Source organism: Sminthopsis crassicaudata, chromosome 4 (assembly GCF_048593235.1).
Source record: "Sminthopsis crassicaudata isolate SCR6 chromosome 4, ASM4859323v1, whole genome shotgun sequence".
Lineage (NCBI taxonomy): Eukaryota > Metazoa > Chordata > Mammalia > Dasyuromorphia > Dasyuridae > Sminthopsis > Sminthopsis crassicaudata.
The window spans coordinates 459,262,776-459,281,220 of NC_133620.1; the positions used below are offsets into that span (position 1 = coordinate 459,262,776).

General features: G+C 39.3%; 1 protein-coding gene across 2 annotated transcripts in view; it reads left to right on the forward strand.

The window, feature by feature from the left end:
- CALN1 (calneuron 1) overlaps window positions 1–18,114 on the forward strand; it is a 447,751-nt gene extending 429,637 nt beyond the window's left edge. For both annotated transcript variants that reach the window (XM_074263986.1, XM_074263987.1), the window contains 2 exons: window positions 4,905–5,061; window positions 16,841–18,114. In XM_074263986.1, the coding sequence (XP_074120087.1) occupies window positions 4,905–5,061; window positions 16,841–16,968 (285 nt within the window). In that variant the 3' untranslated portion in view covers window positions 16,969–18,114. The remainder of the gene's footprint in view (window positions 1–4,904; window positions 5,062–16,840) is intronic.
- Window positions 18,115–18,445: the final 331 nt, after the last annotated feature.

Here is an 18,445-nt window from a genome sequence, read left to right on the forward strand (position 1 = left end):
ATTTTCAAGTCTCAGTTTTCTCATCTGTAAAATGAAAAGGTTGGATCAGATGACCTTGGAGGTTACCTTCTAAGTCTAAATATATGATCCTAGGACAGAGGGGGAACAAGATAAAATTGGTGGTGGGAGTGACATGATAAAGCACATAGGTTACTGAATAACAGGTATGAGTTGTGTAATCCGTGAGGGAGAGCTCTCGGTTTAACAGCTCACAGCATTCAGGATTTGGGAAGGGCCAGTCCAGGAGACCTCTGCCCTGCTCAGATCATATCTGGACCATTGTTTTTATTCCAAGGGCCATATCTTAGTAAACCATTTCCCTTAACTATATCACTATAATAATAGTTTTTAAATAGCACTTCAAAATTTATAAAACTCTTTCCGTAAGTGTTCACTCATTTTATCTTCACTATAATCCTGCCATGATAGGGCTGTTATTGGCCCCATTTTGAGGAGGAGGAAACTGAGACTGAGAAAAGTCAAAGGACTGGCTCAGTCCAGCTATCTCACAAGATAGCAATAAGATTGAATGAGAAAACATGTATAGAACCTACTTTGTAAAGCTTAAAAGGCCATATAATGGCTAGCTGTTCTTCTGGAAAGACCTCAATCCAATCCAGTCGTTTTGTAGCAGAAACTAAGGGGGAATGACATGTTTTTGTTTACTCTGATCACAGCCCTGTCAGTGAGAGTTTGTAGGTATCCCTGCTTTAATCCCTAGGTGATGGAGACTCAGAAAATTAATGTTGTCTCACAACTAATTTGATTTACTCAACCTGGTGATTATGACAAATGAAAGCCGGATTCTGAGTTTGATGTTCTTTCTACTGTATATTATTGCCAGGAGGATTCTCCACTCAGATGTCTTTTGCCATTCCCAAACCCCTTTGTCTTTGGGTCCCAATTCCTTGCTATGAATTTCAGTACACGTTGACATGCTTCGTTCCCGTGCAACAGCCCTCCATCCCATTCTTTCAGCAAGGCCCCAAGCTGACTGCTAAATCTAAATGGCAGACCCACAACCCTGAGCTTGGGTGAAAATTTGGCCCCTCTCTCCTTGAACCCAGAGCATCCTTGGCCTGACTCCACACAAAGCTTCAGATTGTATTTTTGCCGAAAGAGAAGGCAGCTCAGGGAGCACCCGCTCTCTTATCATTCTCCTTCATTTCCCTTTCCCTGTGTAAATGGACTTGAACTTGTTTCATTTGGACCTGCCAACAAGTCTGGGTAACTCACCTTTCATCTTGCTGAACAGAGATGCAGACTGAAAGCAAGGTGGGAATTGCTTTATTGAGAAAGATAGGAGGGGGAAGAGGGGAGGAAAAGGATGGAAGAGGAAGTCTGAACATGCAGGCTGTTGTCCACAAAATCATAACACCTCAGGATCTCACATATTCCATGATATCTTAGGATTATAAATAGAGAACTAGAAAAAATCTCAGAAGCCATCCAGTATAAATCTCCCCCCCTCCCCGATTTTATAGAGAAGGAAACTGAGGCCCCAGGAAGGAAGGAAAGAAGAAAGGAAGGAAGGAAGGAAGGAAGGAAGGAAGGAAGGAAGGAAGGAAGGAAGGAAGGAAGGAAGGAAGGAAGGAAAATTAAAAGGAAGAAGGCAAAAAGAAGGGAAAGAAGGGAGGAAGAAAGAAAGGAGGGAAGAAAGGAATGGAGAAAAGAAGGAAGGAGGGAGAGAAGGAGGCAGGAAAGAAAAGAAGGAAGGAAGGGAGGAGACAAGGAGGGAAAAAGAAGAAAGGAGGGAAAGAAAAGAGGGAGGAAGGAGGGAAGGAGAGAAAGAAGGAAGAATGCAATTGTTAGTGTTTATTATATATCAGATGCCTTCTAATATTAGGAATACAAATATAAGCAAAAGGAAAGACTTGCCTCTCAAGGAGATTGGGGGAAAACATCACACAAAAGAAAGCCAAAAATCTGGGAAGAGGAGTAGTGAACAGATGAGGCAGGTACCCACTAGGAGCATAGTTTGAAAATCCATGAAAAGTAGGGTCAGAGCTGGGGTCGGGATCCAGCTTGGGCCCGTGGATGGTCGATAGAGAAGAGATTCCAAGTGGTAAGAGAAATTCCAGAATGAGACTAGCTGTGAGTCCACGGGCTATTCTCTGCCTCAGTTTCCTCATCTATAAAAGGTGAGTGACAATGTGAATGGGATCAAAGATTTACAACTGGACAGGGCAGGATTTAGGGCTAATCCACATCAAAAGCTCCACCTAAAATGCTCTTACCTCATGAGGCTATTGTGAAGAGTTAATGAGAGAACATAGGTAAATTGTTAACAAAGGATCAAACCCTAGATAAATATTATTATTATTATGAATGGGTGGTTCTAATGTTACTACTGGGAGGAGCCTGGGGAGGCCACATGGTATAACAGAAAGAGCCCTAGATTTGGAGTCAGAGTAGCTGAATTCAAATCCAGCTTCCCCACTTCCTATCTATATGACCCCATGACCAGATCCCTCAATCTCTCTAGTCCTCAGTTTCCTCATCTATTAAATGGGGAAGTTGACTTAGATGAACCCTAAGGGCTTCTCCCACTCTAATTTGGGATTCTGTAAAACTCTCCACTTTACAGATGAGAAAACTGAGTCAAACAGAGTGAAGTTACTTGCTCAGGAAGTCATTAGGAAGCTAGGAAGTATATGAGGCCAGATTTAACTCAGGTTTTCCTGACTCCTAACCCAGTTTCTATCCACTGAGCCACATAGCTCCTAGCTCTTTCCACTACCTATTTTAAAAGAATTTGTTCCTCTTAGGAGTCTTTTAAATTATCAACTTCCTTCATACTTAGGCAAGAATTGGATTTGATTTATGGACAGCTGCTTAAGAACACATTCTTTGAGAGGCCATCAATTAGGGAATGGCTGAACAAACTGAGCATATGAATTGTAATGGAGTATTATTGTGTTATAAGGAAAGACAATTATGAGGAATTCAGATGTACAGAGGAAGATTTATGTGAGCCAAGTAAAAACAAAGTAAGTTGTACTAAAAGAATAATTACTTTTTTTGGTCTTGACCTATGGTTTTATTGAGGTAAAAAAATTTCTGTCTGTACCAATACTGGTTATTATGTGCTTTATAGTCAATGAAGAAGAATTTGTTTTCTCTTTCTCCCATTTCTCTTCCTTGCCCCAACCCCAACTATGGCAAATAAACAAATATGAAATCAAAGCAAATTCCCACACTGACCGTGTCCAAATGCCTCATTCTGCACTTCGAGTCCATCATCTCTGTGTCAGGAGGTGGGATGCTTCTGAAAAATATGGTCAAGAATTGCATCGATCAGATTTGTCAAGTCTTCTCAAGTCCAATACATAATTTATAATATTATACTATAATTATATATTATAACTTGGAAGCTAAATATCTAACGTGAGATAACACAGCCAAGATTCTTCCAAGCAGGACTGGAATCCTGATCTCCCTGATTCAAGACTAGCATTTTATCTGCTATATCACACTGCTTCTCTATAACTACAGTGATGTAAATTTTAAAAATCGCTAAAAGAAAACTAAAATCTGAGTGATTTAAAAGCCAATAATGATCCTAGAGAACAAACAATGTTCTCTCCCTCCTGCTTCTCTTCCGAGAGACAGGAGAATTACTAGGACAAACTTGCTCATTTTCGATACTTTCCCAGAAATAATCAGATAAGGATCTGTTGCTTAATTATTTTATTTTGTTTAAACAAAGAGAAGGGGGCCAGGCATTTTCAGTATGATTCCATTAGGTGTCACAGCAGAGTATAGATTCTGCCCGTCAGTAGTCTATCCTTTCCGCTCCCTCCTCCCCGTTGGATACTGATGGAGATGAATCCTTCACAAGTCTTCCTTGTTTGCTCTTGGTGGTGATTTAATGTAATCTCTTATTCAGCACTCACCCTCTCTTTTCTAGCCTACTTATCTCTGGAGATTTAATCAGCCTCGACTTGTTTCAACAATTAGCTCGTTTTTTTACCTAGGGAAGATAGTGTGGGTCCTTGAGTCCATCTGTTTCTCTCCTCTGGTATTTTGTAGAGATTTTAGCAAATGAAACAATAATCATTCAATCACAATAACTCAGAGCCCCCCGTTAGAAAAATTCCTAAAATTGAGACATAGGCTTGATTCTCTGCATTAATTTAAATATTATTTGTGTATTTCCAGCCAACCCGTGGCTTCTCTATATTGGAAGCAAGATCAGAATACAAGAACTGTTTATGTAAAAGAAATGCTCTCTGATACTCTCTCTGTCTCTCTGTGTTACCTATATAAATTGCTTATCATCTTAGCGAAGAGGGAGAGGAAAAAGGAAGAAAATTTTGAATTAAAAGTTTTATTTAAAAATGAATATTTGGGGCAGCTAGTTGGTACAGTGGATAGAGCTCAGCCCTGAATTCAGGAAGATCTGAGTTCAAATCTGGCCTCAGACACTTAACACTTCCTGGCTGTGTGACCCTGGGCAAGTCACTTAACCCCAAATGCCTCCGCGAAAAACAAAAATGAATGTTAAAATTATATTTGCAAGTAATTGGAAAAAATAAAATATGATTTAAAAGACAAAAAGAAACAAGCAGAGTATATTATATGGATACTAAATAGAATGTCTGATACTTTTCAGTTACCTTGGAAAAAAAGCCATTTGATTTTTCTGGACCTCAAGGTTCTATCTATAAAATCTGAGTGTTTGGACCAGATTGAATGGCTTTTAAGGTCCTTCTAAGCTCTAAATTTCTGATTCTAAGTATGAGGTTTAAGGGTCAATCAAATCAGTATCTAAGTGCCTATTATTTGCCCAAGAGCCAGGATACCTAACTCCCTTGTACTTCAGCTGCCTCAAAGGGACAGAATGTATCTTTGTCTGCACTGGTCATGCTCCGGGCCACCTCAACCTCTCTCTGTTTCCACAGTTTGACATGCAAAGGATAACGCTGGAGGAGCTGAAGCATATCCTGTACCATGCATTCCGGGATCACCTAACGATGAAAGACATTGAAAACATTATTATCAATGAAGAAGAGAGTCTGAATGAGAACTCGGGAAACTGCCAGACAGAGTTTGAAGGAGGTAGGTCCCTTTGCCAGGACCGCTGCCGGCCCGCTCCCACCCAATCCAGATTTGGGGTGGCCCTGACTTTGGCATATGAAGAATGTCCATGATCTCCCCCATCCCAGGGAAATTTTTGCTGTAGCCACAAGGCAGGAAACTGAAATTACTTAAGATGTCAGCCTTTCGAGGTATGGGGCTCCTTCCAATTCTGCCATTTTTAATTCCCCTTTTATTAAGCATACCTTGCGTGCAAGGAGGCGTTGGTTACAAAGATACAAAGGAAACAGTCCATGCCTTCATGGAGTTTATATTCCCCTGGCAGAATATGGCATAAGTAGGGAGGGAGAAAAGAAAGGGAGATAATTCTGAGGGGACAATCAATTAGTCCATCAACAAGGATTTGTTAAAGTCCTACTGTGTGCCAGACATTATTCTGGGTGATGGTAATAGAGATACAAAAACAAAAACAATGGCAGGACCTAAAGCTGATACCTGAAAGGAAATTTGAAGAAAGAAAAGGGAGGAAGACAGGTGCAATGAGATAGGAGCCATGGAGAGAGACCTTTAGGAACTCATCAAGGCAAGCAGGCATTTAATAGCTGACTGCTTAATGTCTCATACAATGCCAAGTTCATGGCAATTAGCAGTCCAGCTTAGCTAAAAGGAAAGCATAATTCAATTGAATTTATATTTACTAAATGTCTGCCATGTGGCAGGCACAGTGCTAAATATTGAAGATACAAAGAGGGAAAAGGCAGTCCTCACTTTCTGGGGGCTTACAAACTATAATCAAGCAAACAAATAAATAACCAGGCGATCAAAAAAAAAAGCATTTATTGAGCACCTAAAATGAGCTAAGTATTATGTTAGAAGCTAGGCTGCCAAAACAAAAGTGACAAAGCTTATATAAAAAGGTTAAAAAAAAAAAGACCAAGCAAACTCTAGATAGAATTAGCTCCAAACAGAACTATAGTGTGCAGAAAATCAAACTTTCTTGACAAGCAGATAACTTACTTCCTCCTTTTTTACTTTGAAGCTCAAGGCTCTTATAAAAGTCATTTTCAGCAAAGTTATCCTCCCCATCACCAACACAACAAAACACCCAGAGTTCTTTTTCAACCTGCTTAAAATTTGCTATTTAAGTGAATTTAGTGTTTTCTTTCTTCTAGACATTTGGAAACAGTTTTTGAACAAGGCCAAATATTAAAATTTTAAATAGAATTCTATAATGATTCCTTGATTGTTATCATTGATGCTGAAGTTATTTTTGGTGGCCCCTTCATAATGGCAGCATCCAGAGTTGATTAAAGTCAACAAGAAGAGTCTTTATAAGCAGCCAGGTGTTAAGAGTAGAGAGTGCTCAGATTGGAAGCAGGAGACCAGGGTTAGACATGACCTTGGACACCACTCTCAGCCTCAGTTTTCCCAATTGTAAAATAAAGAGGTTGGACTAGATGGCCTCTGAGTTCCCTTCAAGCTCGAGCTCGTTCTTAAGAATAGAATTTACAGGTAAGAAAAGACCAAGCAAATTGTAGATAGAATTAGCTCCCAACACAGCTACAGTGTGAAGAAAATTGGACAGAACCAATCGGGGGTCCCTCATGTTCAGATACTGAATGAATAATGAAATCAAAAATAAGGAGAGGGTCTGGTATCCAGGTTTAATGAAAAACTTGCCAAGAAGGGGATGAGGGAATCTTCTGGGGTATTAAGTTTTCTCTTTGAGCAGTCAGTGGCAGGGCTGCCTTTAGTCCAGACAAGCTTCACTCACTTATTCTGATTAATTGAGGGAAATGCCAGTCTGGGCTAAAGATAAGTCTGAATTATAGACTATTAAAAATGTACTTTTACTGTGTGAAAGGTACATATTGTACCACAAGCTGATGGTTAACAAACTGCTTCCAACTCGAGATCCTGCTGGTCTTGCTTTAATGAATATGCTAAAACGTCATTTTTTGGGGGAAAAAATCATATTTGTTAGCTGCAAATAGGGGCTGCCAAGCTACTTGGAAACAGTTTGTTCTCCTTAAGTAGATTAAACATGCCCCCTGCCATCTAGTTCACACAATGACTTTGCTTAGCAAATAGAGAATGACGTAGGGAAGAGAACCCTGGAGGGTGAGTCAGGAGTATCTAGCTTCTAATTCCAACTGTGCAGCTTTCCAGCTGAGTGACATGGACATTGTCCCTTCCTCTCTGAGTCTGAGTTTCTTCTGGGCATTGAAAGGACTGGGTGACCAGATGTTCTAAGATTCCTTCCCGGTCTAATACAATCATCCTAAACTCTGAATTAATATAACTTGAATGAATGAATGATATACTAGCATGGCTGGATACCAGAAGTTGCTGTTCTTTATAGAGATGCTACAGGAGTAATTCACTTATTGTGATCACTGTATACTTCAGTCATTTGCAACTCCATAAAGATAACCAGTAGATAAGAGCTCTGGGTCTAGAGTTAGGAAGACTCATCTGAGTTCAAATCCAATCATGGACTTTTGTTTTGCTTGGTGACCCTGGGAAAGGTACTTAACCTCATTTGCCTCAGTTTCTTCACTTGTAAAATGAGATAGAGAAGGAAATTGCAAACCACTCCAGAATCTTTGCCAAGAAAACCTCAAATTAGATCATGAAGAGTCTGAAATGACTAAAGAAAGCAGCTTCTGAAGAGCTTATATTATACTGGAGGGACACTGTCTATATGGATAAATACAAGCTATGTGCACAATAAATATAAAATTCATTGGCTACATGGAATTACTGACTAGACAGCTTCCCCAGGAGTCAGGAAAAATGAATTTTGAGGGATGCTTCTGATACATACTGGCTGTTTTGTGACCCTGAACAAATGATTTAACCTCTCTCAGCCCCAGGAAACTCTGAGAGAATGAGTTACACAGCAGGTACTGGACTGTACAAGTCAGGGGAATTTTCTCACTAGAAACTTCCTGTATCAGTGAGATTACAGATCAGCTACAACACATACACATACACACATTTATACACACACACACACACACACACACACACACATATATATATATATATATATATATATATATATACATACACACATATATAATATATAGATATAGATGTAGATATGCATACACACATAAACACAATCCAGTTGGAAGAAACCTGATTCTTTTGGGAGAATAGTAGAATGTTTTGTTTGCTTATTTGTTCTCCTGGCAAATCTATTTCTTAGTATTCTGAGAGTGAGGATTCTGGGTATATATGTGATCAGAGCTGATTGATGTATTGGCTAGTTTAACAACTGGGTTTTTTCCTCTTTCTTTTAGAATAATAATAAGAATATTAAATAAAAAATAAAATAATATTACATTGTAATAATACATATTATATCATATATAATTATATATAATATATTATATAATGGATAATAAAAATAATAAAATGTAAATAGATAAATTAAAATAATAATAATAATAAAAACAATAATAAAATAACAAAAATAAAAAACAAAATAAAATAATAACAGTAGCTAACATATATATATATATATAATATATACATATACATATAGTGTATAGATATAGATATGCATACACACATAAACACAATCCAGTTGGAAGAAACCTGATTCTTTTGGGAGAATAGTAGGGTGTTTTGTTTGCTTATTTGTTCTCCTGGTAAATCTATTTCTTAGTATTCTGAGAGTGAGAATTCTGGGTACATATGTGATCAGAGCTGATTGATGTATTGGCTAGTTTAACAATTGGGTTTTTTCCTCTTTCTTTTAGAATAATAATAAGAATATTAAATAAAAAATAAAAATAATATTACATTGTAATAATACATATTATATCATATATAATTATATGTTATATAATGGATAATAAAAATAATAAAATGTAAATAGATAATAATAATAAAAACAATAATAAAATAACAAAAATAAAAAACAAAATAAAATAATGTTAACATATCTACAACAACCTTGGGAGGATCATACTATTATGATCCCTGTTTTACAGAAGAGGAAACTGAAGCAAAGTTAAGTGACTTGCCCAGGGTCACACACCTAGTATCTGAGGCTGGATTTGAATTCAGGTCTTCCAGTTTCCGGTCCCAGGGATCTATCCATTGTATTACCTAGATGCCTTTTAAAATCTCTGTGACAAGAATGAACAGCTTAGATGGGGTAGGGGAGGCATATATTGAGAAATCACTGTGATGTAAAAGCTAAAGTTCTCAACAAAAATGGAGTAATTTAAAAAAAAAATAATGTAATTTTAAAATAATGATTACCTAGTAACCTGATCTGATATTTCCAGTGAGAGAATTCTGGTCTCTTTTGCATGTTTTTCACCATCCTCTATTAAGCATTATCCTAACATCTTACATACATGTGTATGAGCACACAGGGAAAATTTGCATATATCACACAGTCAGGGCAGATACTACAAATGGCCACAGACTGGTCCCAGAACTTAGAGGAATCGGATTGCTTGGGGAAAAATGGCAAAATTTCCTTAATGACTCAGAGTTTTCCCCTCCACCAAAAGCCAACTTTTTAATATCAAAGTGTTTCTGCCGATGTTGGTTTTCTCTAGGGAGCATCTCTCTCCTACACTGGCCTTTCATGAGCTCAATTCCATTATTGATTATCACTACAGCTTTGCCCTGTTCCATTTCTGCCTCTTTCTTTAGGTAGCCTGGTGCAACCCATCCCCACTCCCCAACCTCCTGCCTAAGTCCTGGGTGTTCACCACATTGATGCCAGGCTTAATGATGACCCCTGATCAGCTTAGCTGTAGCTCAGAGCTCTGAGGTCAAGCACTTCCCCAGACTCAACCTCTTTAGTATCAGAAATTATAGGTATTTGCCTCCAAGCCTGGGACCATGCATACTTCCATTTTGTTGTTCAGTCATTTTTTCAGTTACGCCCAAATCTTCATGATCCCATTTGGGGTTTTCTTGGCAAAGATAATGGAGTGATTTGCCATTTTTTTCTCCAACTGATTTCACAAATGAAGAAACTGAGGTAAATGGGTTTAAGTGACTTATCCAGCTAGTGAGTGTCTGAAACTGGATTTGAACTCCGGAATATGAGTCTTCCTGACCCCGCAATCTATCCACTGTACCACCTACTTGCCCCTAGTGTTCTATTATTTTACAAAACCCTTCCTACCTTCTGGGGATATAAAGAAACTGAGTAGCAGTGTTCCTTTTCACAGTCTGAGTGAGACGCTGTTTGAGTTTCATGAACTCATCAGTGCCTGGGTTAGATTTCTCTTGAAGCTGGCTCATTTGACCCAAAGTGCGCCATATTCTTTTCAATAGCAAATGGCTTCTCAGTCAGAAGCCCTTTTCTTTTGCAGTGTGCTTCCCCTCACTGACACTTAAAGACTGATTTGTAATTTCATCATCTAATCCCACTGGCTCAGGCCTATGGACTCCCACAGCTTGGCTGCCCTGTTGGCTGCCTGTCTGTCAACTGCTCTTTATTAAGTGTTCTCATGCAAAATTAGACTATGCCTTGAGATTGATCACGCTTGCCACTGATTTACTTACTGCATAATCCATACTGAGATGCAGATTCTAGGCACTCATCTGTCACTCTTGCTCACATCAAGTTAAAAAGAGGAAAAGACTTATTTGTTCCCCAAATGATCTCCCTCCTCCAACAGCACACTGTTTGTGTCTTTTCTTAAGGCAGAGAGAATCTTGGACCTCATGACCAAGCTCACCTTTCCCATCACTCATCTCTTTAATCCTTTAGGATATTGGCCATCAACAGAAATTGTTTTTCATTAAAACAGTGTTCAAATCAATGCTGATGAGTCACCCAGAAGCAAAACAGAAGCAGTATGTGTTTATGTGGATAGTAGGGAGCTAGATCTTTTAAAGTCCTGCAAGGGCCCTCAAAATTATTCTGTTAAATAATTTCATTGAACAGATAAGAAAACTGAGGTGAGATGACTTTTCCAAGGTCATATAGGTAGAATGGGAACCCAGGTCCTCTGATTCTGATTCTAGCACTTTTTTCTCCTACCCCTCCATCCTGAAAGGAAGATGATAAAATTGGACAAAAAGGAAGGAAGGGAACAGGACATGAGAACATGATTTAACCTTTCTTAACTTCCTTTTCCTCATCTGTAAAATGAAGTTCTTAGACTAGATTGCCTTTGAGGTTCCTTCAGGGTCTAAATCTTAAGAAAGAAAAAGAGAGAATGAGGAATAGAAGACAAATGGAGAGGGAGGAAAGGAAAGAAAGAATGATGAAGGATGAAGGAAGATAAGTAGAGAAGAAGGGAGGGAGAAGATGAGGAAGAGAAACAAAGAAAAATGGAGATAAAGGAAGGAAAGACTAAGAAAGGGAAGAAGAAAAACAAGTAGAATGGAGGAAGAAAAAGAGAGAATGAGGAAGGGAAGAAGGAAGACAGAAAGACAAGTGGAGATGGAGGGAGCAAAGGAAAGAATAAGTAAAGGATGAATGAAGACAAGTAGAGATGAAGGAAGGAAAGGAAAGAATGAGGAAGGGATGAAAGAATACAAATAGAGAGGGAAGAAGCAAAAGAGAAAATGAGGAAGGGAAGAAGGAAGACAAGTAGAGATAGAGGAAGGAAAGGAGAGAATAAAAAAGGGATGAAGGAAGAAAGAGAGGGATGAAGGAAAAGAAGCTAAGTAGAGATGAAGAAAGGAAAGTAGAGAATGAGGAAGGGAAGAAGGAAGACAAGTAGAGATGAGGAGGGAAAGGAGAGATTAAAGAAGGGATGAAGGAAGATAAGTGGAGAGGGAAGAAAGAAAGAATGAGGGAAAGAGGAGAAGTAGAAGGTGTGCAGCCTCACACCCCCAGCTCTTCTCCTGTCGACTTGGACTGTCATGATTCAAATCATGTCAATCTGACCCCAGGGTGCCCACCCTGGGGCCCGCCACTTGTTAGTGATGCTCCTGCTGTGCACTTTGGGCATTTCATCTTCAGTGATAACATTCAAATGAAAAGGACACAATACATCACTGCTACCATCCACTGTAGAGAGGCTGGTTCTGTGACTATTGAGTGCCAGGGAGGGCAAAAGTGACTTGCTCAATGTCACACATAGCAAGTGGTAAATCTGAAGGCCTCTGCAAACATTCTGTGTACCACAGCATGATGCACTGTGCGTCTTTTACAAATGACAAAACTGAGGCTGAGAGAGGTGAAGACGTGTCTGTCTATCCATATCAACATCAATAAAAACAGAACTTAAGCCACTATGGCCACAGAACAGCTTTCAGCCAATGCATCAGTTAGGGGACTCCTTAATCTTTTACTGCATCCTGGATCGCTTTGGCACTCTGAGAAACCTGTGGATCTCTTCTCAGAATAAGGTTTCTAATGCATAAAACAAATATGTGAGATTAAAAGGAAACCAGCCATATGGAAAAACTGTTATCAAAACAGATTTTCAAAGTTCAGATGCCCTGGGTTAAGAATTACAGAATTCCAGCGTGATATATACCTCAGCTTCTTAAAGTGTGACTTGCATCCTGTATGGGGTCTTGTAACTGTATGTGAGGATCATGAAATTATGATTATATACTTATATATACCTATATGCTCTGGGTCATGTAAAAATTTCTTGGGCAAAAGGGAATTATGAGTGGAAAAAGCTCAAGAAGCCCTGAGCTATAGCATCAATTAAATTGCTTGTGTTTAAGCCATTCCTACTTCTGCTTAGAAGGAAATCTACAAATTTTATATTCAGTGACAGGAATCCAATTTCACCTAATATTTGATATCATGACAGTTCTTATCAAGTGACTTGGGTGCAAATGACTCCCATTCAGCCTTGGAGCTGCCAACAGGAAACTCCGTGATGAATTTTATGGCCGAATCAGGGAGGGATGATCTGGGCTACTTTAATAGTGCTGACTGGAGGCAATGTGATACAGTGGGAAAATCATTGATGTGGGATCAGAAAGTCTGGGTTCAAATCCTAATTCTAGTAAACATTATCTATGTGACTTTGATCAAGTCCCTTAATTTCCATAGGCTTCAATTTCCTTATCTGAAAATGAAGAGGTGGAATTAGGGGGCTTCTAAGGTCACTTCCAGTTTCAGTAAAATCAGTTAAAATTGCAAAGTGACTAAACAGTGAATTGGAATGAACTTATCCCACTCCCAAATTCTCCAAACCCCCCAAAGGGGACCTGTTTAGCATAACTGACCTTAGAGATAATTGAGGGTACTTGACTCGTGTGGAAAAAGTGCTGAGTTCTAACGGTTTCCTCATTACTAGAAATAAAGTCAGGCTTACCTCTGTGAGTTCCAGCTACCTCTCACCTTCTCCCTCTTCCTGAACTCAGAATAATTTTTTTTTTTGAAAGCAGCAACAAGGAACCCCAGGCCGAGACCTTGTGGGCTCTTACCTGGCTTTCTCGGTCTCTTTCTCCACTTTTCTCCTTCAGCCTGACCACCTCCTCACTCGATTGCTCAGATTGGAAGGAAACTACTTAGGATTGTTTTTAAAATGACGCCTATGATGGATGTCCCAGCTGAACAGCTGAACATTAGATTGGAACTCTCCTAACTGATTTGCCAAATCTGATCCATTTCCCAATTTGTTCTTCTTTTCATTTCTTCATTCTTTTGTCTCATCATGGTAAAATCACTGTGGTTCACATACAATTACATAAAATACAATTATATATTTTACTTAGATTTTACTTAGATCTACAATCCATCCATCCATTTGGTCTCAACTGATCCATCCATATACATACATACATACATACATACATACATATATATATATGTATATATATATGCATATGCATGTATGTAGATATATAGAGTGTAAAGGTCAGGTTGACCATTTATGAATGGAGTGGTTTTCTCTGCCCTTCTCCTGTGGATTAAATGCCCAGAGTCACACAGCTGGCAAGTGTCTGAGGCCAGATTTGAACTCATTTCTTTGTGATTCCAGGTTCAGTGTTCTATTCATTGGGTTACCCAGTTGCTTCAAAGGTCAGATAGAGAATTTACTATATAAGCCAAACCTTGGAGAGAGATTGGCGAGCTTGCTGAATTTCCATCAGCCAAGTATACGTGCATATTTATAGCTACACATGTACCTATAAACATATATAGCTATCAATATGTTCATAGTGAGTGGCAAGCTAAAAAGAAATGGCAGCCACTCAATCCCCAACTGCAACTGATTTTGGAGAGAAGACAGGGAATATACTCATCTGTACTGAGCTCGAGGGGAGCATAGTAGGGCAAATTTGCCATACTCAGAGGCTGGGAAAGCAGAGGTCCAGGGAAGAGTATTCATAAAGATAGGGTGGTGACCAAGCTTGTTCATTTTGCACTAAAGAGGGAGCTTGTTTAAAGATGAAGGCACTCATGCCTCGAGAGGAAAGCTAAAGGACTCCTCTCTCTCTTTGACTCTGAAACTTCATGTTTCCTTTCTTTTAAGACGGAATTCTTTTAAAATAGAATGTATGTGGAGATCAAGGATTCTTAGAATGCTGGAGATAAAAGAATTCTTTCCAATTGTCTAGTCTGTTCAGAAAAGGACACAAAAACAAATAAGACGTTTTTGTTAATATGTTAAATGTAATATATATGTTAAAACAAAAAAATTAAGTTAACAGAGTTAACCTAATAACAGTTAACAATAATTTAAATCAGTTATTATTGTTAGTTAAATAAATTAAACAAATAAGTTAACAGAGTTAACTTAATAACAGAGTTAACAATAATTTAAATAAATTAGTTATTATTCTTATTAGTTAAATAAATTAAACAAATAAGTTAACAGTTAAATTCATAGTTTCCTGAATAATCTAGTTTTTCTTATTCTTTATACATTGGAATGTTTGCTGATGGTTTTTAATAAATCATAAAAAAAGAAGAAAATTTAATTGGAAAAAGTTCTTTACTCTCACCATCATATTTTCAGAGGAAGAAACTGATGTCCATCAATTTCTGTAAATCAAGTTACCTGCCCAAGGTCATTTAGCTAGCAATAAAGCTAGGATTACACCCAGATTTTTCTGCACATAGTAAATATTTAATGGATTTTTATTGAGGTCCGTGGTAAGGTTGAAGATCTCTTAGCTTTTTAGCTTTTATCTACCACTACATGTTGCTACCCTCACCAGCACTATTTCTAAAGGAGGGAATGAAATCTTCACACTGACATTTGGAATTGTCACCTTGCTGTGATGGGCCCCATCTCCCTGCTCCTCCTGGGCCACTGGTCCATCTCTTCCTAAAACATACACCATGAGGTGGCTAGAATTAATATATCCTGGATGAAATAAAATTTGAGCTTTTCCCATCACAGATTTTTCTACATATAGGAGAAGGAAGAGGGACTCACCAGCTAATAATTGACATTTCAATCTCTTATACAGTCTTATTCAGTCCTAATACAATGGCCCTACAGTTTGTTGCCTCAGGCTCCCATATATAGCCACACACACATAATGTAAACACACATATATACATTCCCTTACTTAGATCTCCAATCCATCTATCCATTTGCTCTCAACTGATCCATGACTTCAGCTGACCCCATATAACCTATTCATCCAAGTCTCTTTTAATGGAATTCAAGCTCAATGGAAGCCATGTTCCCCAATATGGTGGCTAGGAGAGTAGATAAAAGGATTGAACTATATGGTCTCTAAGGTCCTAGTCAGCCCCTCACCTAGGATCCTATGACCATGCTAACTTATGGTCCTTAGTTGTTAGGGTTTCCAGCTAGAATAATTTATTCTGAAGGTCCCAGGACATGACAGTTTTGCAATGACTTTGCCCCAAGGCAATGATACACAGAGCTGACCTAACAGTGCTTGGACAACATCAGAGTCCATAGCACATGTTGACCCCTCATTATTCTTCATGATTCAATTTTGATTTATTCTCATCTGTCCTCTAGATAGTGAAAATCAATATTCTGAAGATGCGGATTCTATTTCTCCCATATATGGCTTTCTGACCTTGGACAGATCATTTAATCTGCCAGTACCCCAGACAGCCTTCTAAGTACTTCTGAGGTACAGAAAAGTGCTGACCTGCATTGGGAGAGGGAGTTGTTCTAGACCAGTGAGCTCCCACAAGTTTTCCCCCTTGTTCACAAATCTTCAATGGTTCCCAATTACCTCCTGGTTGAAAGAAGTCCTCATTTAGCTTTAAAAGGTTTCCAGGACCTAGCTCCTATTGCCTGTTGACACCTTCTCCACCACCTAGGATCTTAGAGAGCTTCTTAAAGCCCTGAGAATTTAAGTAATTTGCCCAATCTTCTTAGCATCAAGACTGACTCACTATCCACTGCACCACCTGTCTCTGACAGGTACCAAAGGATAATGTATTCAGAACCCTGAAGCACCCCAGAGCCCATTTAGAGCAAAAGTCCAGGCACCGAGTGAGTGAGGGGTTCACTCAGGATCATCCATGTATGTCACCCTAAAACTTTTTTGTGTGTCATGGAGCCCATTAGCAGGTTTACAAAACCTCCTTCTGTGTTTTAAAATGTAAAGGATTACAAAGGAAGCAAAATATATTGAAATCCACTTAGCAAAATTCCTTAAAAAGAAAATCCTCTTACAGATTCCCGGTTAAGAAACTCTACCACAGAAGAATCTAATCTCTCCAAAGGCAGGGGCTGCTTGTTTTTGGTCTTTATGTTCCATCCCTAGCCTCGTGCCTCCGCCATTGCAGGCGTTTAATACATGTTGGTTGAATGAAAGTGAATGCAGAAGATGACATATCCTTTCTCACTCTGCCCTTTCTCTCGCTTCTCTCTCCTTGTCCACATTTTCCCTCCCCCAGTGCATTCCCAAAAGCAGAACAGACAGACCTGTGTCCGGAAGAGCTTAATATGCGCCTTTGCCATGGCCTTCATTATCAGTGTCATGTTGATCGCGGCCAATCAGATCCTCCGCAGCGGCATGGAGTAGTAAGTAGTCTCTCACCCGACACTGTGAAACCAAACTCGCCATGCATGTGCATGCCCGGTGGGCAGACTTTTTTCTCCATGAAACCGGAAAGGGAACGAGGTGGACAACAAGACGCTTTCGGCAAAGGGAACCCGAGGCCGGCAGGACGACCCGTCTTGAGAACCAGCTCCATCTTCTTGTCAGGGACACCAAAGGGCTGTCTTCAATGCTTTAATAGTTTTGTTTCCTAATGCAATAAAATTAAAAAAAAAAAAATAAAAACCCGGGGAGTTCTGAATTCTTGCTTCAGCCATCAATAGGAACTCTGAGGAGAAGCTTCATTTCCATCTGGGACGGACGTGTGGTGGACTATGCTGGGAGTCGCAAAGAGAGAGAGAAAGAGACTGAGCGCAAGCTGTGATTGCGTCCGGCCAACTCCATCCATCCAACCCAAAGCTTGGCCACCAGCAGACTCTTTCTGGGGGTGGTTCTGTTTAGGCTCTACAGAAGCTGACTTTGGTGTATCTGCAAAGAAGGCCACCCTTTCATCCCCTTCAGCTTCTTCCGTCCACTCCCAAAGGAGCCCCTGGGGTCTGAGGGCAAAGCCATTGTACAGGGTCATGGTTTTCAAGTGGTAGCACGCCTCCTTGGTGTGCGTGTGTGTGTTTGCGTGCTATTCCTACTTTTTCTTCTTAAACTGCCTTGGACACGGGACTTTTGTTGGCAGAATTGTGGGCTGGGAGGAGGGCTTTGGGTCTCCATTTGCAGTTTCTTTCTGTCCCCAGCGCAGATAGGGGAAGCTCCTTTTATGCACCAGCATCTTGGAATCTGCATAGAGCCTTTTTTCCCAAACTTGCCTCCTGCGCAGCCATTAGAGAGAGAGAGAGTGAAAGAAAAAAAAAAAAAGAAAGAAAAAGAAAATATGTGTGTATATGTATAAATATATAGATATATTTGGCTTCCTTATGTATATGCCCAACTGTGCCATTGTCCATTCTAACTTTTTTGTTTCTGCTATAAATCAATCCCTTAGCAAAGCAATTATTATTATTATTGTTATTATTATTATGATTGTTATTCTTTTTTCTTAGAGTACATGGGGATGGAATGTTTTAAGCTCTCCAACTGTGTGTTATCTTTGGTGATAGAGATAAAGAATGAACAAATCTTTCTGCCAGATCTGTTCCGTAGGTGACACTCCTGGAGGAGCATCTTTCCTTTTCTCCGTCACTCCCCCTTCCCCCTTCTCTGTCAGGTTCCATCAGTGTGTGGGCTCAGGGTAAAATCAGCTGAACTGAGCATTTTAAGCCAAAGTGACTGAGATGGAAAGATCAAACTTCTATATTTTACATAACATCTCCTGACATTCAGATTCTGCGATTGACTCATTTTCATGGAAGAGATTTTAATGAGCTTAGCAAACAAGACAGGTAATTTACTTTTGCATGCACGGTGGTGATGGTGGTGATGGTGGTATGGTGGCAGTGGGAAAGAGGGG